This window comes from Dermacentor andersoni, chromosome 4, assembly GCF_023375885.2.
Source record: "Dermacentor andersoni chromosome 4, qqDerAnde1_hic_scaffold, whole genome shotgun sequence".
Classification (NCBI taxonomy): Eukaryota; Metazoa; Arthropoda; class Arachnida; order Ixodida; family Ixodidae; genus Dermacentor; species Dermacentor andersoni.
In genome coordinates, this window is record NC_092817.1 from 125,729,464 (window position 1) to 125,745,605 (window position 16,142).

General features: G+C 43.0%; 1 protein-coding gene across 1 annotated transcript; it reads left to right on the plus strand.

Moving 5' to 3' along the window:
* Nucleotides 1–302: 302 nt before the first annotated feature.
* On the plus strand, nucleotides 303–11,002 carry veli (L27 and PDZ_signaling domain-containing protein veli). The gene is made up of 5 exons (XM_050184770.3): nucleotides 303–388; nucleotides 707–748; nucleotides 1,082–1,230; nucleotides 2,621–2,830; nucleotides 8,070–11,002. Exons 1-5 carry the CDS (start codon nucleotides 352–354, stop codon nucleotides 8,226–8,228), a joined length of 597 nt encoding a protein of 198 aa, XP_050040727.1. The 5' UTR covers nucleotides 303–351; the 3' UTR covers nucleotides 8,229–11,002.
* Nucleotides 11,003–16,142: the final 5,140 nt, after the last annotated feature.

A 16,142-nucleotide genomic window follows, 5' to 3' on the forward strand; every position in this document is an offset into this window, starting at 1 on the left:
CAGTACGCGCGCACGTCGCGCGTCCCGCAGTGCTTGCTGGGATTGCACTCCGGCGCACCGCCGATTTTCTCGGTGCGAGACGGGGCAACGGAAAACCGCTCCAACAGGGTGCGCTTCCGGTGATCGAGGATGGTCAGTGCGCACCGGTGCGGTTGATCGAGGATGAAAGTGCGCACCAAGGCGCCCCGGTGCGCACCGGTGCGGGTGATCGAGGACGCTAATAGAGTTTCCTACAAGAATTATAATTTTGTAGGAAACTCTATGGGCGGTATCATAGCCGCCTATATGCGGTATGTCTCTGCGAGGTGGCTATGAAGCCACAAGCCAAGCCTCTCTATGTGAAAACAAAACATGGCCGCTGTCGGGGAAAGTCTGATGCTGGAGAGGGGTAGGTGTGGTTTCAAAGTTTACGTGTATGCCTTACCAAATAGGTTAGCTGCTGCTTCAGTGAGAAAGGCTAGGTTTACAGAAACTCTTACAAACTGAATAATAGATCATGCCGCATTTTTTTTTTTTCACTCCCAGCCCTTTCTTGAAAGCGCCGTAACAGGACGCGCCGTTGTTTCTGCATTCGTTATTATTTCCTGAAGCATTTCGAGTATCCTTCACATTCTAAACAATATTGCCACTATTAATTTAGCTTTGGTGTCGTTAGGGTCTTCCATTTGGTGAATGTGAATAAACTAAACGGCGACTTGCTTTACAGACATCAAGCGGGCCTGCGAGCTTCTCGAGAAACTTCAACGCAGTAAGTAATGCTTGCGGATCCATGAATGTAAGCACGTCGTTACTGTTTTTTTTTCCCGTAGCGTATTATTTTCTTAAACCACGGTGGTTGACTGCACTTGAGCGTGTATGTACTAATGTAGTGGCTGCCATGTACACCTTGGTCACTTGGTATGTCGCCATCCACGTTCTTTTAACTTCGAAGTTGAACTCCCTCCCCTTTAGCGCTTCGCATGTCATTGGTGCCACGTTTAAGTACATTGAACTAGAAATCTAGTTCACTGTATTTTAACCAAAGCCCTCGATTCCGTCGCCACACAGTGCGCACTGAAGTACCGTAATACTTGTTTGACAGGTGGTGAAGTGCCATCGCAGAAGCTCGCCGCTCTTCAAAAGGTTCTCCAGAGTGAATTCTGCAACGCTGTACGAGAAGTATACGAACATGTCTATGATACTGTCGACATCTCCGGAAGCCCCGACATTCGGGCTAGCGCTACAGCCAAGGTTTGTACCTCGCAAATGACGCAACGGTTGAAGCAAATCTATCCCGAAATCTTTTAATGCTTTGGTAGTGTTTTAGAAAGTGAATTTGGTGTTCTGTGCCATTAGTGGATGCTGTACGAAAATTGTAGCGATATAAACCATGAAGTTTTGCGAACTAACGTGCATGATCGTTGGAAAGCTTTTCTCTAGGTGTGTACGTTCAGCTACCAAAACCTGCCACGATAGAAGAAACGAAGTTTATCATTTGAGCTTTTGTTAAGAGAGCCTATTACCAAATTAAGACACTGATGAGTTTTGTTATACACAACTGTGGCGGCTTGGGCTAGTCTGTACGTACTCTACAGGGGAACAGCGCGAAAAGACGAAGGACAAGAAGGCACCAGCGCTGGTGTGTGTTCCCCTTCTTGTCCTTCGTCTTCTCGCGCTGTTCCCCTGTAGAGGGCTAGAGAAAACTTTGGGCAAACCTCATGTCAGTAGCCCCTCCGCTCCCGTCCAAGCCAACAAGAGGTAACAGCTAAAGTAACGGGCTATGTATAGAATAGTGCATAGTGCAAAATATGAGGAAATAGTGTAGAAAAACAACAGAGATAGGCTTTTGTACTAATTGCTTCTTTGACAAGAAAACAGGATATAAATAATAAACATCAAGTGTGTCCAGACAAGCTGCAGTGTGGGTTGTCACATATATATGATGGCACTGCTGTCACGTCTTGTGTGGGGAAAGAAAAAAAAAAAGCATTTAATGGCATGAATTGTCCCTGAAGGCAAGGTTAACCATGGCAGAATTTTCACTGATTAAAAAGTGGATTAGCTGGTAGAGGTTATTGTTTAAAATAGCGTAAGCAGTGAGGAAAGACAGTGCCAATGTGCTCTTGTGCTCGCTTTAGTTCTATTATGCATGATTATTAATAGACATACAGCTTGTCTGTAATAATCAGGTGTACATAGAAAATCGTCAGCAAAATCTTCGTGAAGTCTGGGCACATTCACAGAAAAGCATTAACTTGCCATTCAGAAAGAAAGAAAAGATGCTGCTTGTTTATAACACCTAATTATCTGAAAGGTTTTCAAAGCTTGCTTTCTTTTAAGAGTTATTGTACTATCTGTATCTCGATTCATGTAGTATTTAGGAGTCAGAATTTATTTAGTTCGGTTTGTGTTGCATAGTTATGCATGTGAGCACTTATGTTCAGAATAAATGCGGCTGATATCCAGAAGGTCGAAAGGTTTCTTAATGGCTAAATAAAAGGTTACTTTTCTGATATTCAGTATAACTGATCAAACCATTGCTGTGTACCAAAACTGAAATGCGGAATGTTATATCTGGTCAGAGTTTATGGTCCTGCAGGTCAGCCTCGGGGCATATTTGGTGCCGTCTTCTCATTCACAGGCAACAGTGGCAGCATTCGCAGCAAGTGAAGGCCACGCACACCCACGAGTTGTGGAGCTGCCCAAGACTGACGAGGGCCTTGGCTTCAACGTGATGGGGGGCAAGGAACAGAATTCGCCGATCTACATATCGCGGATCATCCCAGGGGGCGTGGCTGACCGTCATGGGGCCCTCAAGCGTGGTGACCAGCTGCTCTCTGTCAACGGTGTGGTGAGTGAGAACTCTTTTTTGAGATTCACTGAAGAAAAAGTTCAATTGTTGCTAAATCATGAGGCGACACTTCTAAAACATCAATGTTGACGGGTCACTCTTACAAAAAGCAAAGGATCAGTGTCCTGGAAAATTGTATAATTGAAAAAGATGGCCGATTTTTGCCTTCTAATTCTCGAAGCAGACCCTTGCTGTGTTGCAGATTGTGGCCATTGCTGGCTGGCAGAGGGTGGACAGTTGCCAACTCGTAAAAGAAGAATTGCAGTGCCTTTCAAAATACTTATGAAGAAACTTTCATAGGCTTCTCCTGTGGAAAAAAAGACGTGAAGCAACATTGAAATCTGTGACATCAACTTAACAACACTGTCCTTGATCACTTATTAATTTGAAAAAAAAAAAAAAAAAATATATATATATATTGAATGGTGTAACCAATTATGGAATTGAACAAATGCCATTTATTTACAGCTTTGTATTACATTTGTGTAAGACATCTACGATAATTATCGTATGGTTACAACCTAAGCCTCCGCTCCTCCCTTCAAGGGCCCTTCATCAGGTTTGGCCATTTTGAACTGACAAGTGCAGTGCATACAATGTGCGCTAACGATCATGCCTGCAAAGTATCACACCGCTACGTGCTGCGAGAAGAGCTTAAATTTCAAACCAAATGTTGTTTGCCCTTTTCCTTGCAGCCAGAGAGTCAACATATATTGTGCAAGTGCACCTATATACATGGCAGTGCTGTGACGTCGCTCATAGTAGGATATGACTTGGAGAGCTATTCAATACATCAGTTATTTGTTTAATCTGTTGCTTTACTAGATGAATTGAAGGTTAGAGAAATAATAAAACCTACAAACGAAATGTCTGCATGTCTTTGTTTTACTTTGTACCGTAGCAGGAGAGATATACAGCTAAACCACAATATGACAAACTTCAATATAATGAAATTCTCGATATAACGAAGTATTTAACTTTGCATAACCTCTTGTCCATAGAACACCATATATTTAGAACTTCAACAAAGCGAAGTGGGTTTGTATGCGATTTCAATATAACGAAATTTCACTTCCGCCGGAAAGGAATTCTGAGTTAATAAATGGAATCATCTGCAAGCACAGATAGACACATGATTGAATTACAAGGGGGTGCTTGCAAATGCACCTCAAATCACATGCGGTGTGACGAGAGCGACCGCTGAAGTGGAGCCACATCATGTCCCGTATAAAGTCCAAGTGTGGTAAAATTCTGTCGTGCCCCACACACTTTGTGCTTTAGGTGTGAGTGAAAGTGTGTGAGGGAAAGACAAGGAAGATGGTTGCTTCACGAGTGAAGCCATGTCACGCGAGCAAAGGGAAAGAGAGGTAGGGGAGCGAGCTCGTGGCATCAAGTGCGTGCGAGGGGACGGAGTTGGGGTTCTGAGTTGGCAGCCGTCTCAATTTCTGGTGCGTGTCTGTGTCGGGCGTGGCTGCGTGTGGCTGTAAGTGCGGCTGAGCTCAAACGTAGCCGTGTACCCAGTTTTAGAGGTAATCTGCCGCATGTGCAAAGAGTGGGCATGCCGAGACGGCGTGGCACCATGTAAACTATCTTCCCAGCCCGTTTAGTACTGGAGGTTGTGTAATCTCGAGTTTCGGTGACCCGTTGGAGCGAGAGGCAGACGAAGCATTTGTTCCTCGTTGCTGGCACTTTTTATGATAGCATTGTCCCAGTGTAGGTGACGCTATCAGCCGTGGGGGCGGAGTGCACGCGAAAGCGTGGCTGGCTTTGTTTAATTTGTTCCGTCGATGTGGCGTGAATTTATCAACTGTTTTCCGATGCGAATTTGCTTTTCTTTTTTCGATTGCCCGATAATTCGGAAAATTCTGCGACCCCTTTCCGTGTAAGAAATATTGATCAGCGACTGTACTTATTTGGATATAAGGTCAAATTTCAATAAAATGAAATTTTGATATAACGAAGCAAATTGCCGGTTTTATCTACTTCGTTATAGTGAGTTTTAACTGTACTTTTGTTTCATCTGCTTGTTCCCATGACGTGCATTCATGTGCAGAGAACGAAGCTGTCATTTTTTACCGTGTTCTGGCGCGCGATTATGCTGTGTGATCCACTTGCGTTTATGTCAGTGTTCGTGTAGCACTGACTTACACTGTTAGTCAGGTGTTCTTGCCCACAGTGCGCAAAATGGTGTGCTGTGCAAAATGAGGCAAATACAACAGCTCACATGGGAGACCGTTAACGAAAGTGCGCTGCATAGCAAAAAGTGCGAGAGAAAAAAACACGGCAGGGAAGGAATTTCGCTTGCGGAGGCTAGACGGGGGCCAGTGGAGAGAGTGTCTATGTTAGTGGTGCTCATCTCCTGAAATCATGAGTTCGCGGCACTGAAATATTTATATCTCAGCTGTTAATGAAACAATTTGAAAAATTCTTGTGGTGGAATGCTCCCTAGAGGGCACATAACGACTACCAGCGTATAACCATAATTTCCTATGTGGCTTGGTGAGGGGCTATTTAAGGCTTTGGTCACATTTGCCAACTCTGGGGCATGCTCACTTCTAGTGTTCAATTCCTCAGTGGTGCTAAGGCAGACAGACTACTATGTAGCAACATGGTACACAGTTCTGCATTCTGAGGAAAATGTTTTAGCGACCATGGATATTTTGTTTCGATTGAGCTGCTGACAAAGAAATGGCAAGAGAGAGCAAAACTGTTTACCATACCAGTATTTATCAATCTTCAATACCAGAAGCCTCTTGACAAATTCTCTTGCAGGCTGTTTTAAATGCTTTGGTGATTGACTGTACATGCATCCACTGCCAATGCAGCAAAGGTTCTTCCACTGGAAGGTAGGAGGAAGCAAGGCATTTGGAGGAATATGACACTTGTTATGTTGTATATCTCCCTCTTTATACTAGTGCCAATGGCAAGCTGTGCTGCATGTATGTCTCTGTGTCTGTAGCTGCTTAAAGAATCAAAGGTAATGCTGTTGAAAGAGAAAGCAACATTATACTAGATGTGATAGATCAGTCACTTTCTGTAAATTTTGATTTTATTGCACTACACCTTTGTTTTGTGACAAGCCAAAGAACCTAATCATGTTCACAGTGTGTTTGCAATGAATGCCTAGAGTACCATAGAAACCTGCGTATAATATGAGGTCTTTTTTCCCCAAAATTTGACATGCAGGATCTTCATCTCGTATTATGTATGGGTATGAAAACTTTCCACATTGTTTTGTTTACCCAGTCACGATTTATGTTTTGAAACATGGTTCAAAGCAGCGGGCACCATCGCCATTGTCATCAGGTGCTGCTACGGAAGGGCACAGTCGAAACCATGAACACCCTTACCCGTTTTACCGAAACATCTGCCAATTGCCCCTTATATTTAAAAGGCAACAATAACAACTTGCCAAGACCTGCATACCACAGCACTGACCACGGTGACCATTTCCCCGCTTCCCTGTTGCTGAGATGAACGATGCGACCACCACAGAGGCAGCAACTGAAAAGTGATTTTTAGAGCATATCAGTATTTCTATGTGTAGCGGAGGCCAGTAGGCCCTGGTTTACCCGTTTTATGAGCTGTACTGGATTCTCATTATGTTGTTACATTTGTGCATGCCTTTAAGTGAGGAATATGGTAGGGTTTGTGATATCTACATTACTTTATGTGGTTAAAGCATTGCTTTTCTTTTCGCAGTCCTAAAGCTACCCCTTGCATTGTATACACATTCGGCATTGTACTGTGCTTGGTTTCTTGGCGCCAAGTTTAATCTTTAACATAGATGTCCAAATGGAACATCCACTGCAGCATGTCCTCTGTAATTTCTTTGAAAGCAAGTTTACATATGAGCATTTCAGATGTCAGTCACCTGCTAATTTCTTGATTTATACTTCTGTGGTACATGGCACAAGGCATGTATGATGGCAAGTCATCGAAGGACCCGGAGGCCTTCACAGTGTCACCTTATGATAGTGACTTGTTCTTTAGCACCGGAAATGATGAAACACAGAAAAGACATGAGCACACCTCCCAGAAAGTTTGTAGAGAGTTTTAGAAGTAGCATACCCATGTGTCCTTGCGTACCCAAAGCCCTGTGCCCTGCTTGCATTGTCTTCTACTCCTTTTTTGTTGTTTTGTACACCTCTTTGTGTGCTTTTGTAAGCCAGGTGGTTTTCATTCCTGAACTTTGGGTGCACCAAATCTAAAGCTTCCCAGTCTTTTTTATCCTAAAGGACCACAGAAGCTGCACTCACGTGTGTATCTCCTTTCTGATTTATGAAGTAAGCTCCTGTCTGCAGTCCTTTTTGGGAAAGCCTCAGTTGCTTTTTCAATAAAACTACAGTTGAAAGTAGTGCATTGTCCCATGAATTTGTGTCTTATCTGTGTTTTAGTTGCCTTTAAGGCTAGAAAACATGAGTCTCGACAAGCATGAACTGGCCCTAACCTTGAGGGGCAGGGGCCTTTGGCATGTTGCATGTTCCCTGTTAATGTTCAGTTGGATTATTTTGGTGGGCTGTGTTTTATTTGTTCTACTTTGACTTCGTAGCCACCAGTCTCGGATAGTTCACTGTGGTCATTGTAGAGGTAATCCAAGAGGTAGGTAATGGCTGTGTGGTCATGCTCTCCTTGCGCTATGCACAAATGCCGCATGTGATATTGGAGGGTCAGTCATAGTGAGGAAGTCTTTCTTTTTATCCACACTTTCATACATTGTGCTTTGAATCCCACTTAACCCAGCATCGGACATTTTTATGTGTATGCTAATGCAACTCTGACATCACTTCTGTGAGTACTTGAGTATCGTGCATTTCCCAGGTTATGGAACTACTATGTGACAAAGGATGTTTTAGAGGTCAACATCACATGATTAATAAAGCATTCCGGATTTGAAAAAAAATATCGATGCATTAAACATTATTATTAATTGTAAAAATTGTGGCTGTGCTCACTGCTTGTGCAATTAAAACAGCAATATGTTTGGTTTATCTATCTGAATTGTAATTATGTCCAGGCTAAGACAGTTTTTATTGCAGTGGAATACTGGGCTTGCTCACTAACTTGTTTTTTTGTTGTTGCCAAAATATTGTCACTAGATTGTAGTCATAGTAGTGTCAGTACTTGGACCATCATAACCACTTTTTTGTGGGTATGCTGCCCTTGCTTTATATCTCCATTACCACCTTCTCTCCCTTTCCCTTCATTTTTAAAATTTTTCATGTCTGTGCTGTTGCAGAGTGTGGAAGGCGAGAACCACGAGAAGGCAGTGGAGCTCCTGAAGGCAGCCCAAGGCACTGTCAAGCTGGTCGTTCGCTACACCCCTAAGGTACTGGAGGAGATGGAGATGCGATTTGACAAGCAACGTGCCACTCGTCGTCGGGTTAACGCCTCTTGAATGTTCTCGGGAATGGAAACAGGACCTGTCTAGACACGACGATGCAGCATTTTGATCTACTTGCCTTTTCTTTATGTAACCTACATGTCCTTTGTGCAGGGGCGGTTTTTAACACTGTAGGAGTGCAGACATTGGAATTTGGGATTTTGTAGAGATGTTACTAGCAACAGAATCAAATGTATAGAATGTGCATAGACATGTAAGATATTTTTTTGCTACAAGGCTTTCTTTTTACTCACTGACCCCATCTTTTCTTTCTTTTTTGCCACATACCTAGTGTTGTGTTGCAAGCTCTAAACAACACATGTAACAATTTAGATAGATCTGATGTCTATGCCAATCCTAAAGAAACAGCTGCATTATGTTGAGCTTCTCTCGCTCCTCTTTTGAGTTGCAGGCATTTTCATGTCTCAAGCTCGTTAGGTGATAATTTTGTCACACCTAATGTCATCTGTGCGCCCCTTTTTAGATGCAACATTAGTGCAATTGCATTGGGTTTGACAGATTGAAAAACTAACTGAAAGCTCGTTAGCAAAGCATTAATGAATTGTATCCTGGCAGCATTATGGTGCATAAGCAATGGGCATAGTGTCTATGTTTTTGGGAATGAAACATGAAAGTTTCAATGTCTTCAGTCCTTTAAGGCTGTGCAATGTTTTACGTTCATCATTTTACTGTTGTGCAAGTCTCTTGTGCTCACCAATATGTTATCCATGCATGGTAATGCTTCTGTAGTCCAGCTGATTTTAGTAAATCAACTAACGCACACTGCTTGCAGATTCATCAACAAGTAGTTGTTTAACAAATGATGGTCAGCACTCTTCCTGGCAGCAGTTCTCTGAAATGCTGAAGTCATTTAGGTTGGTGTACTTCTATGGGTGGTTTGCTTACGCTTCCATTGGCTCTAGTTGCTGCGCCCTGTTCTAGAGCGGTGGTTGCTGTCAAAAGCGAAACCTAATCGGTATTGAAGCTGGATGAACCTCCACATTCCACCTGTTTTCACAAATAAGAGCAGCTTATGTACTGCCATTGACAACTGCAATCAGTGTGGGAAGGCTAATCTAATGTTCTCTCTAAGTGTGATGTACATCAAGCGATACTTTAATTCAGTAGTCCTTATTGTAGCCTCATGCCAGTAAATCATTGGTCGACGCTGTTCAATACTATCTTATGATAGCACAAACATGACAAGATAAAAGCATCGGTACACATAAGGGGCATCACATTTCTTTATGTTCAGGCGCATCATTTATGACTGGCTTAACACAGGCATGGCCCTGCAAGCCAGTACAGGCATTCAGACCCTTGTCCGGAGACTTGAGAAAGTGGCTTCAGAAAGGTAGTGCAATGTTTACTTCCTCATTCTTCAGTATTCTCTACAAAATGCATAATGTTTATTATATGAAGGATGCTAGATAATTTTAAGTTGCTTGCTTGTATATTGAATATGGCCTCGTTTTGGCGTTCCCTGTGAGTAGTGGTTGCGTCACTAAAACCTGATTAAGCACATATGTCAGAGAAATGTGTTAATAAAATGTGATCTTCACTCTTGTGATTGAACACAAGGCTTTACGAATGTTATGTGAGACTAATGTCAGACAAAAACTAGTATCTTGAATTATGGGCACTGAACTTTGCCCATAGATGTTATGTACCAGTCGTTACCCATCTTGTAGGTTACTGATTGGCATATTACTGATCTTGCTCTGTGACCATATGTGGGCTTTACATATGCATTATCACTACCATGTTCCCTTTCTTTTTGTATTCATAAATTTGCATAAATGATTGGCATGTACGCGTTGTGGCAGCGTGAAAGAGTACACCAGACTTGTGTTGAAAGCTGGTAATTTTTCTTTTAGCTGCACTGAAATGATAGAAGAGCTCCATGAGAGGGATTCTTCAATGCAAGAAGGGGTACCATAAAGCAGACAGCAGTCAGTATGGCTCTGACTTAAGCATTTACTGAATCCAATGTTTGAACACAGATGAATGTGTTTCTTTTCACGTTGCTGCGGAGTGTACATGCAAACGAAGCATTTTTCAGCTGTAGCAATCTGGCCTGTGTCAACATTTTCCAAACCAGCATGTTCACAGTCTAGTTTCATCACAACTAGCCTTCCTCATCTGTACATCTTCTAAACCATGAGTGTATATACACACTTACCGTTTGAATGAGTTCTTGTGGCTGGGATTTTGTCAGTTTTTTTTTTCATTTCATAAGTAATGTTCTTTGTAGAGGCATTTCAGCCTATTCCTCTAAGTTATAATATTGCATGAAATGTGTTATTATTGCCTGGAGGGCAATGAACTGTGGAATTTCTCTAAGTTTGACTCATGTCACTACTATCTGTATTAGCAGTAAAGCTCTTCCAATATGTTTTTAATGGGACCACCAGTGCAGAATGTAGTAGACAAGAAACATGCATTTCCATGTTAGCATCACAGGTGCTGGGCCTCAGCATCATTATAACCATGAAGAGACATCAGAAGAGGCACCATCAGAATATGTAAACGGGGTTCTACTATACTGCTTTTAAGCTAGCCTTATGGACTTTTACTAATGAATAGTACTTATTGCAGTGGACGAAACATTACAAAGCAGCTGAGTTTAACCTGTTTTGTTGCTTGTTAGTCTGTCCAAAAGTAACCACGGTGGCATGCTGGTTCTGCCTAATATTTCCATGATCACAGTTACTGTGGGCTGTAAATTATGGCAAAAGTGGCTGTGCTGTTTTTGTAAGACTGCTGCTCATTAAAGATTTACACATGTTGTGATGTCCAGTCTCGTAAAAAAGGTTTGTAAGTGATGCTGGTCTGGCAGGATTCATTTTCCCTGCCCTTTTCTATTTTTCACTCATCGGCAGTGTGACAAAGCATTGAAACTATAATTAATACAGTTATGTGGTTGTGGCGCTCTAAAGAACATATTTCTGTAATTGCACTGAGGCTTATGACGGGCAAAGTGCTGGCACTTTCCGCAGCGCATCTTAGCCATTTGTTTTTCACTTGTAGCAGCTTTGATGATGCAAGTGACAGTGTGGTAAAGATGGGGACGAAAATGAGTGATGCAACACAAGTGCTGACTTCGCTAAAGAATGTTTTTCTTATATATGTTTAAATGCTTTCCAGAATAAATCTTTGACTGAAATCAGCACTTGTGTTACTCGTCTTTGGCCTTACCTTTACTGTGCTGTACAATAATATACCATAACGACTGGCCCAGTTTCCTGTTCTACTCAGGTGCTTTTATTGTATTGGCATAGCAGTGATGCTGTGTAGTGTGTGGGAGATACGGGGTTCTCCTCCGTACTCTTGGGACAAAGGACCGACAACACAGTAGTGCAAACAATCACAAAGGCATTTATTGCACCTTTCATAGATCAATGCCTGCTAGCCGAGTGGCTATCCACAAAACATGCCGATGGGCGCGCGACAAATCTATAAGTCCGACTCACCGCGACTGGAAAACGAGCGAATATGTTCGCCTTATGCTGGATCCCAACGCCTGGTCGTTCGAGTGTTCGGTCACGCCAACGGTGGTGCGCTCGAAGGCGGCCACGCGAGACGGTCTCGCGGAAGCATGGGTCGGCGCGCACACGGGACGTCCACGCTGTCCCCCGACCCGCCGGGAAAGAGCCAGCGCCTTTCTTTCCCGCGCCTAAGTAACCCCGCCGCAGCGCAACACTAGCGCCATCTCTCGCACTGCGCTTCAATCACTCCGACCGCCGCGGGCGCCAGGCCACGCGGCGGGCGCAGCCGCCCTGCAGGAGACGAGCTATGCGGGAAAACTAGATCTCAGGGGAAGCGTGAGAGTCACGCATCCCCACAAGTGATATGCAGCTCTACAACTTGTATGTCACATTAGTGCTGGTCAGGCTTTGACATTAGTACTGTTCAGGCTTTTTTCTCAGCAAAGCAGCTTGGTGAATGCCCCTGTTGTCCTCTAGACTTGGAGCACCTGCATGTAGCTAAGATTATGTAGCACACCAGCTGGAGTTGATGTGAGCAAAGGCGCTTCACTGCATGACGTTCCAAATGGTGTCAAAATTATCCTTTGCCCAAGTTGGGGTGGTGCGTTTATTCAGTGTGGCTCTTCTCGCAAATACAGAAGCGTCAAAAATAAAAGCGCACTCCCGAAAGAAATCAAGTTATACAGCATCGAAGTGCAATGAAGCGTATAAACACTGTCACACTACAAGTATGGTATGCGATCTGTAGGCTTATGTAGGTAGACTTCTGTTTTGCCATGCTTGTTTTTCTTAACAATGCTGCATTTTCACATGCAGTCCAACAACCACATGCTTTCAGTGAAGGCTAATGTATGCACATACAGCATTTTACATGTCACTTTCTTAACTTTGCTATGTCAGACTGTTGCATCATGGAAACAGTTAAACCATACACGAGTGATTGGTCCCCCATCTAAGTCTACGTCAAGTGGAACCTTTTATTTCGATGGCGCACTGCATTCTTGAACTTACGTTGTCATGTAAACTTTCATCACCATCATCATCAGCCTGTTTTATGTCGACTGCAGGACAAAGGCCTCTCCCTGCAATCTCCAATTACCCTTGTCCTGCGCCAACCGATACCAACTAGCGCCCGCGAATTTCCAAATTTCATCGCTTCACCTAGTCTTTTGTCGTCCTCGATTGCATTTTCCTTCTCTTGGTACCCATTCTGTAACCCTAATGGTCCAACGGTTATCTAACCGGCGCATTACATGACCTGCCCAGCTCCATTTTTTCCTCTTGATGTCAATTAGGATATTGTCTATACCCGTTTGCTCTCTGATCCAAACCGCTCTCTTTCTGTCTCTTAACGTTATGCCTAGCAATCTTCGTTGCATCGCTCCTTGTGAGGTCCTTAACTTGTTCTCAAGCTTCTTTGTCAGTCTCCAAGTCTCTGCCCTATATGTCAGCACTGGTAAAATGCACTGATTGTATACCTTCCTTTTCAATGATAATGGTAAACTTCCAGTCAGGAGCTGGCAATGTCTGCCGTATGCGATCCAACCCATTTTTTTTTATTCTCTGAATTTCCTTCTCATGATCAGGGTTCCCCGTGATTAATTGACCTAGGTAAGCGTGCTCCTTCACAGACTGTAGAGGCCGACTGGTGATCTTGAACTCTTGTTCCTTTGATCAGCTATTTATCATTATCTTTGTCTTCTTCATATTAATCTTCAACGTCACTCTTACACTCTCTCTGTTGAGGTCATCAATCATTTGTTGTAACTCGTCTGCATTGTTGCTGAATAGAACAATGTCATTGGCAAACTGAAGGTTGCTGAGATATGCGCCGTCGATCTTTACTCCTAAGCCTTCCCAGTTTAATAGCTTGAATACTTCTTCTAAGCATGAATAGCATTGGAGAGATTGTGTATCCCTGTCTGACCCCTTTCTTAATAGGTATCTTCCTGCTTTTCTTATGTAGAATTAAGATAGCTGTAGAACCCCTGTAGATATTTTCTAAGGTATTTACGTAAGCATTTTGTGCTCCTTATGCCTCTGACTGCTGGTATCTCTACTGAATTAAATGCCTTTTCGTAATCTATGAAAGCCATATAGAGAGACTTATTGTACTCTGCGGATTTCTCGATAACCTGACTGATGACATGGATTTGATCCATTGTAATGTATCCCTTCCTGAAGCCAGCCTGTTCCCTTGGTTGGCTAAAGTCCAGTGCTGCCCTTATGCTATTAGAGATTATTTTGGTAAATATTTTATATAATACTGGGAGTAAGCTAATGGGCCTATAATTTTTCAATTCTTTATTGTTTCCCTTTTTTGTGGATTAGTATAATGTTTGCATTCTTCCAGTTTTCTGGGACCCTTGCACTCAATAGACACTTCGTATAGAGAGCCGCCAGTTTTCCAAGCATTATGTCTCCTCCATCTTTGATTAAGTTGACTTTTATTACATCTTCTTCTGCCGCTCTTCCTCGTTTCTTGTCTTGCAGGGCCCGTCTAACCTCATCGCTAGTTATAGAAGGAATTTTTGTATCCTGTTCATTACTGTTTGTAATGAGGTATCCTGACTCCTCTGGGTACTGTACAGTTCAGTATAGAATTCTTCTGCTGCTTTTACTATATCTTCAAGATTGCTGATGATATTACCCTACTTATCTTTTAGTGCATACATCTTGGTTTGTCCTATGCCAAGTTTCTTTCTCACTGATTTCAGGCTCCGTCCATTTTTTACGGCTTCTTCAGTCTTTCTCACGTTATAGTTTCGAATATCACTTATTTTCGCCTTGTTGGTAAGTTTTGACAGTTCCGTGAATTCTATCTCTTGAGTTGGACACTTTCATTTTTGTCGTTTCTTTATTAGGTCCTTTGTTACTTGGAAGAGCTTGCCTCCCACTTCAATTGCTGCCTCTGAAGCCAACCTAGTTACGGTTTCATTCATTAGCTCTAAGTCATCATCATCTCTGCTATAAGGCTGCATATTTGTTTGCAAGTACCAGCCTGAATTTGTTTGCTTTTACCCTTACTGCCTCTAGGTTGACCTGTTTCTTCGTGACCAATTTTGCTCTTTCTCTCTTCAAACTGAAGTGAATCCTAGCCCTCACTAGCCTGTGATCACTGCACTTTACCCTACCTATCACTTCTACATTCCTGCACTATGCTGCGATCAGCAGAAAGTATGAAGTCAATTTCATTTCTTGTTTCACCATTAGGGCTTTCCCAAGTCCTCTTTTTGTTGCTACGCTTCCTGAAAAAGTTATTCATTATTCGAAGGTTATTCCTTTCTGTGAATTCTACCAGCATTTGCCCTCTAGCGTTCCTAGAATCGACGCCGTAGTTGCCAATTGCTTGTTCACCAGCCTGCTTTTTCTCCACTTTTGCATTGAAGTCGACACTAGTACAGTATACTGAGTTTGCACTTTTCTCATCGTTAATTCAACATCTTCACCCGCCGTGGTTGCTCAGTGGCTATGATGTTAGGCTGCTGAGCACGAGGTCGCGGGATCGAATCCCGGCCACGGCGGCCGCATCTCGATGGGGGCGAAATGCGAAAACACCCGTGTACTTAGATTTAGGTGCACGTTAAAGAACCCCAGATGGTCGAAATTTCCGGAGTCCTCCACTACGGCGTGCCTCATAATCAGAAAGTGGTTTTGGCACGTAAAACCCCATAATTAAATTAAAAATTAATTCAACATCTTCATAAAACTGATCTACTTCTACATCATCGTGACTGGATATCGGAGTGTAGGCTTGTGCTACCTTTAATCTATACCTCTTATTAAGCTTGATTACGACTACAGCTACCCTCTCTTTAATGCTGTAGAATTTGTCAATGTTGCCCGCTGTGCCCTTATGGATTAGGAATTCTACCCCATATTGCTTCTTATCAAGAAAACTTCTATAGCAGAGGACATGTCCGTTATTCAGCAATGTATAAGCCTCGCCAGTTCTAATCTCACTAAGGCCAGTGATATCCCAAACAATATCTGGTAATTCCTCAAAGAGTCCTGCTAAGCTAGCCTCACTCGAGAGGGTTCGGGTGTTAAATGTTGCAAGGGTCAGTTTCCATTGGCGGCCTCTCTGGATCCAGAGATTCTTAACACCCTCTGCTGCGTTACAGGTCTGACCGCCGCCTTGGTCAGGTGCTCCGCAGCTGATGGGGACTGAGGGCCATTTCATTGAGGACATCATTTTATTAGGGATGTTGTGGCCGAATACTGCACCAGGAAGGCCAATTTCTGTTCTGGTGAGGGAGTGTGTCTGTTCAAGCTTAGTGGGCCTTCCTAATTTGGTTGTACCTGGATTAGTATAGCCCCACTCGCTCTTGGCATCTTTTGCCGGAGACAGGCGTCACTCCAAGTCTGCAGATAAAAATGTTCATAGTCGATGCTAGTGGTTGTTAGTCTGCATAGAAGTATAGCACAGTTAGCAAGTTAC

Bases quoted from the DNA above. Each gene is read 5' to 3' on its own strand.
- veli (XM_050184770.3), top strand. From the start codon at position 352: ATGGCCGCTGTCGGGGAAAGTCTGATGCTGGAGAGGG. The intron at 1,231-2,620 runs GTTTGTACCTCG...TCTCATTCACAG, and splicing joins GGGCTAGCGCTACAGCCAAG to GCAACAGTGGCAGCATTCGC. The intron at 2,831-8,069 runs GTGAGTGAGAAC...GTGCTGTTGCAG, and splicing joins TGCTCTCTGTCAACGGTGTG to AGTGTGGAAGGCGAGAACCA.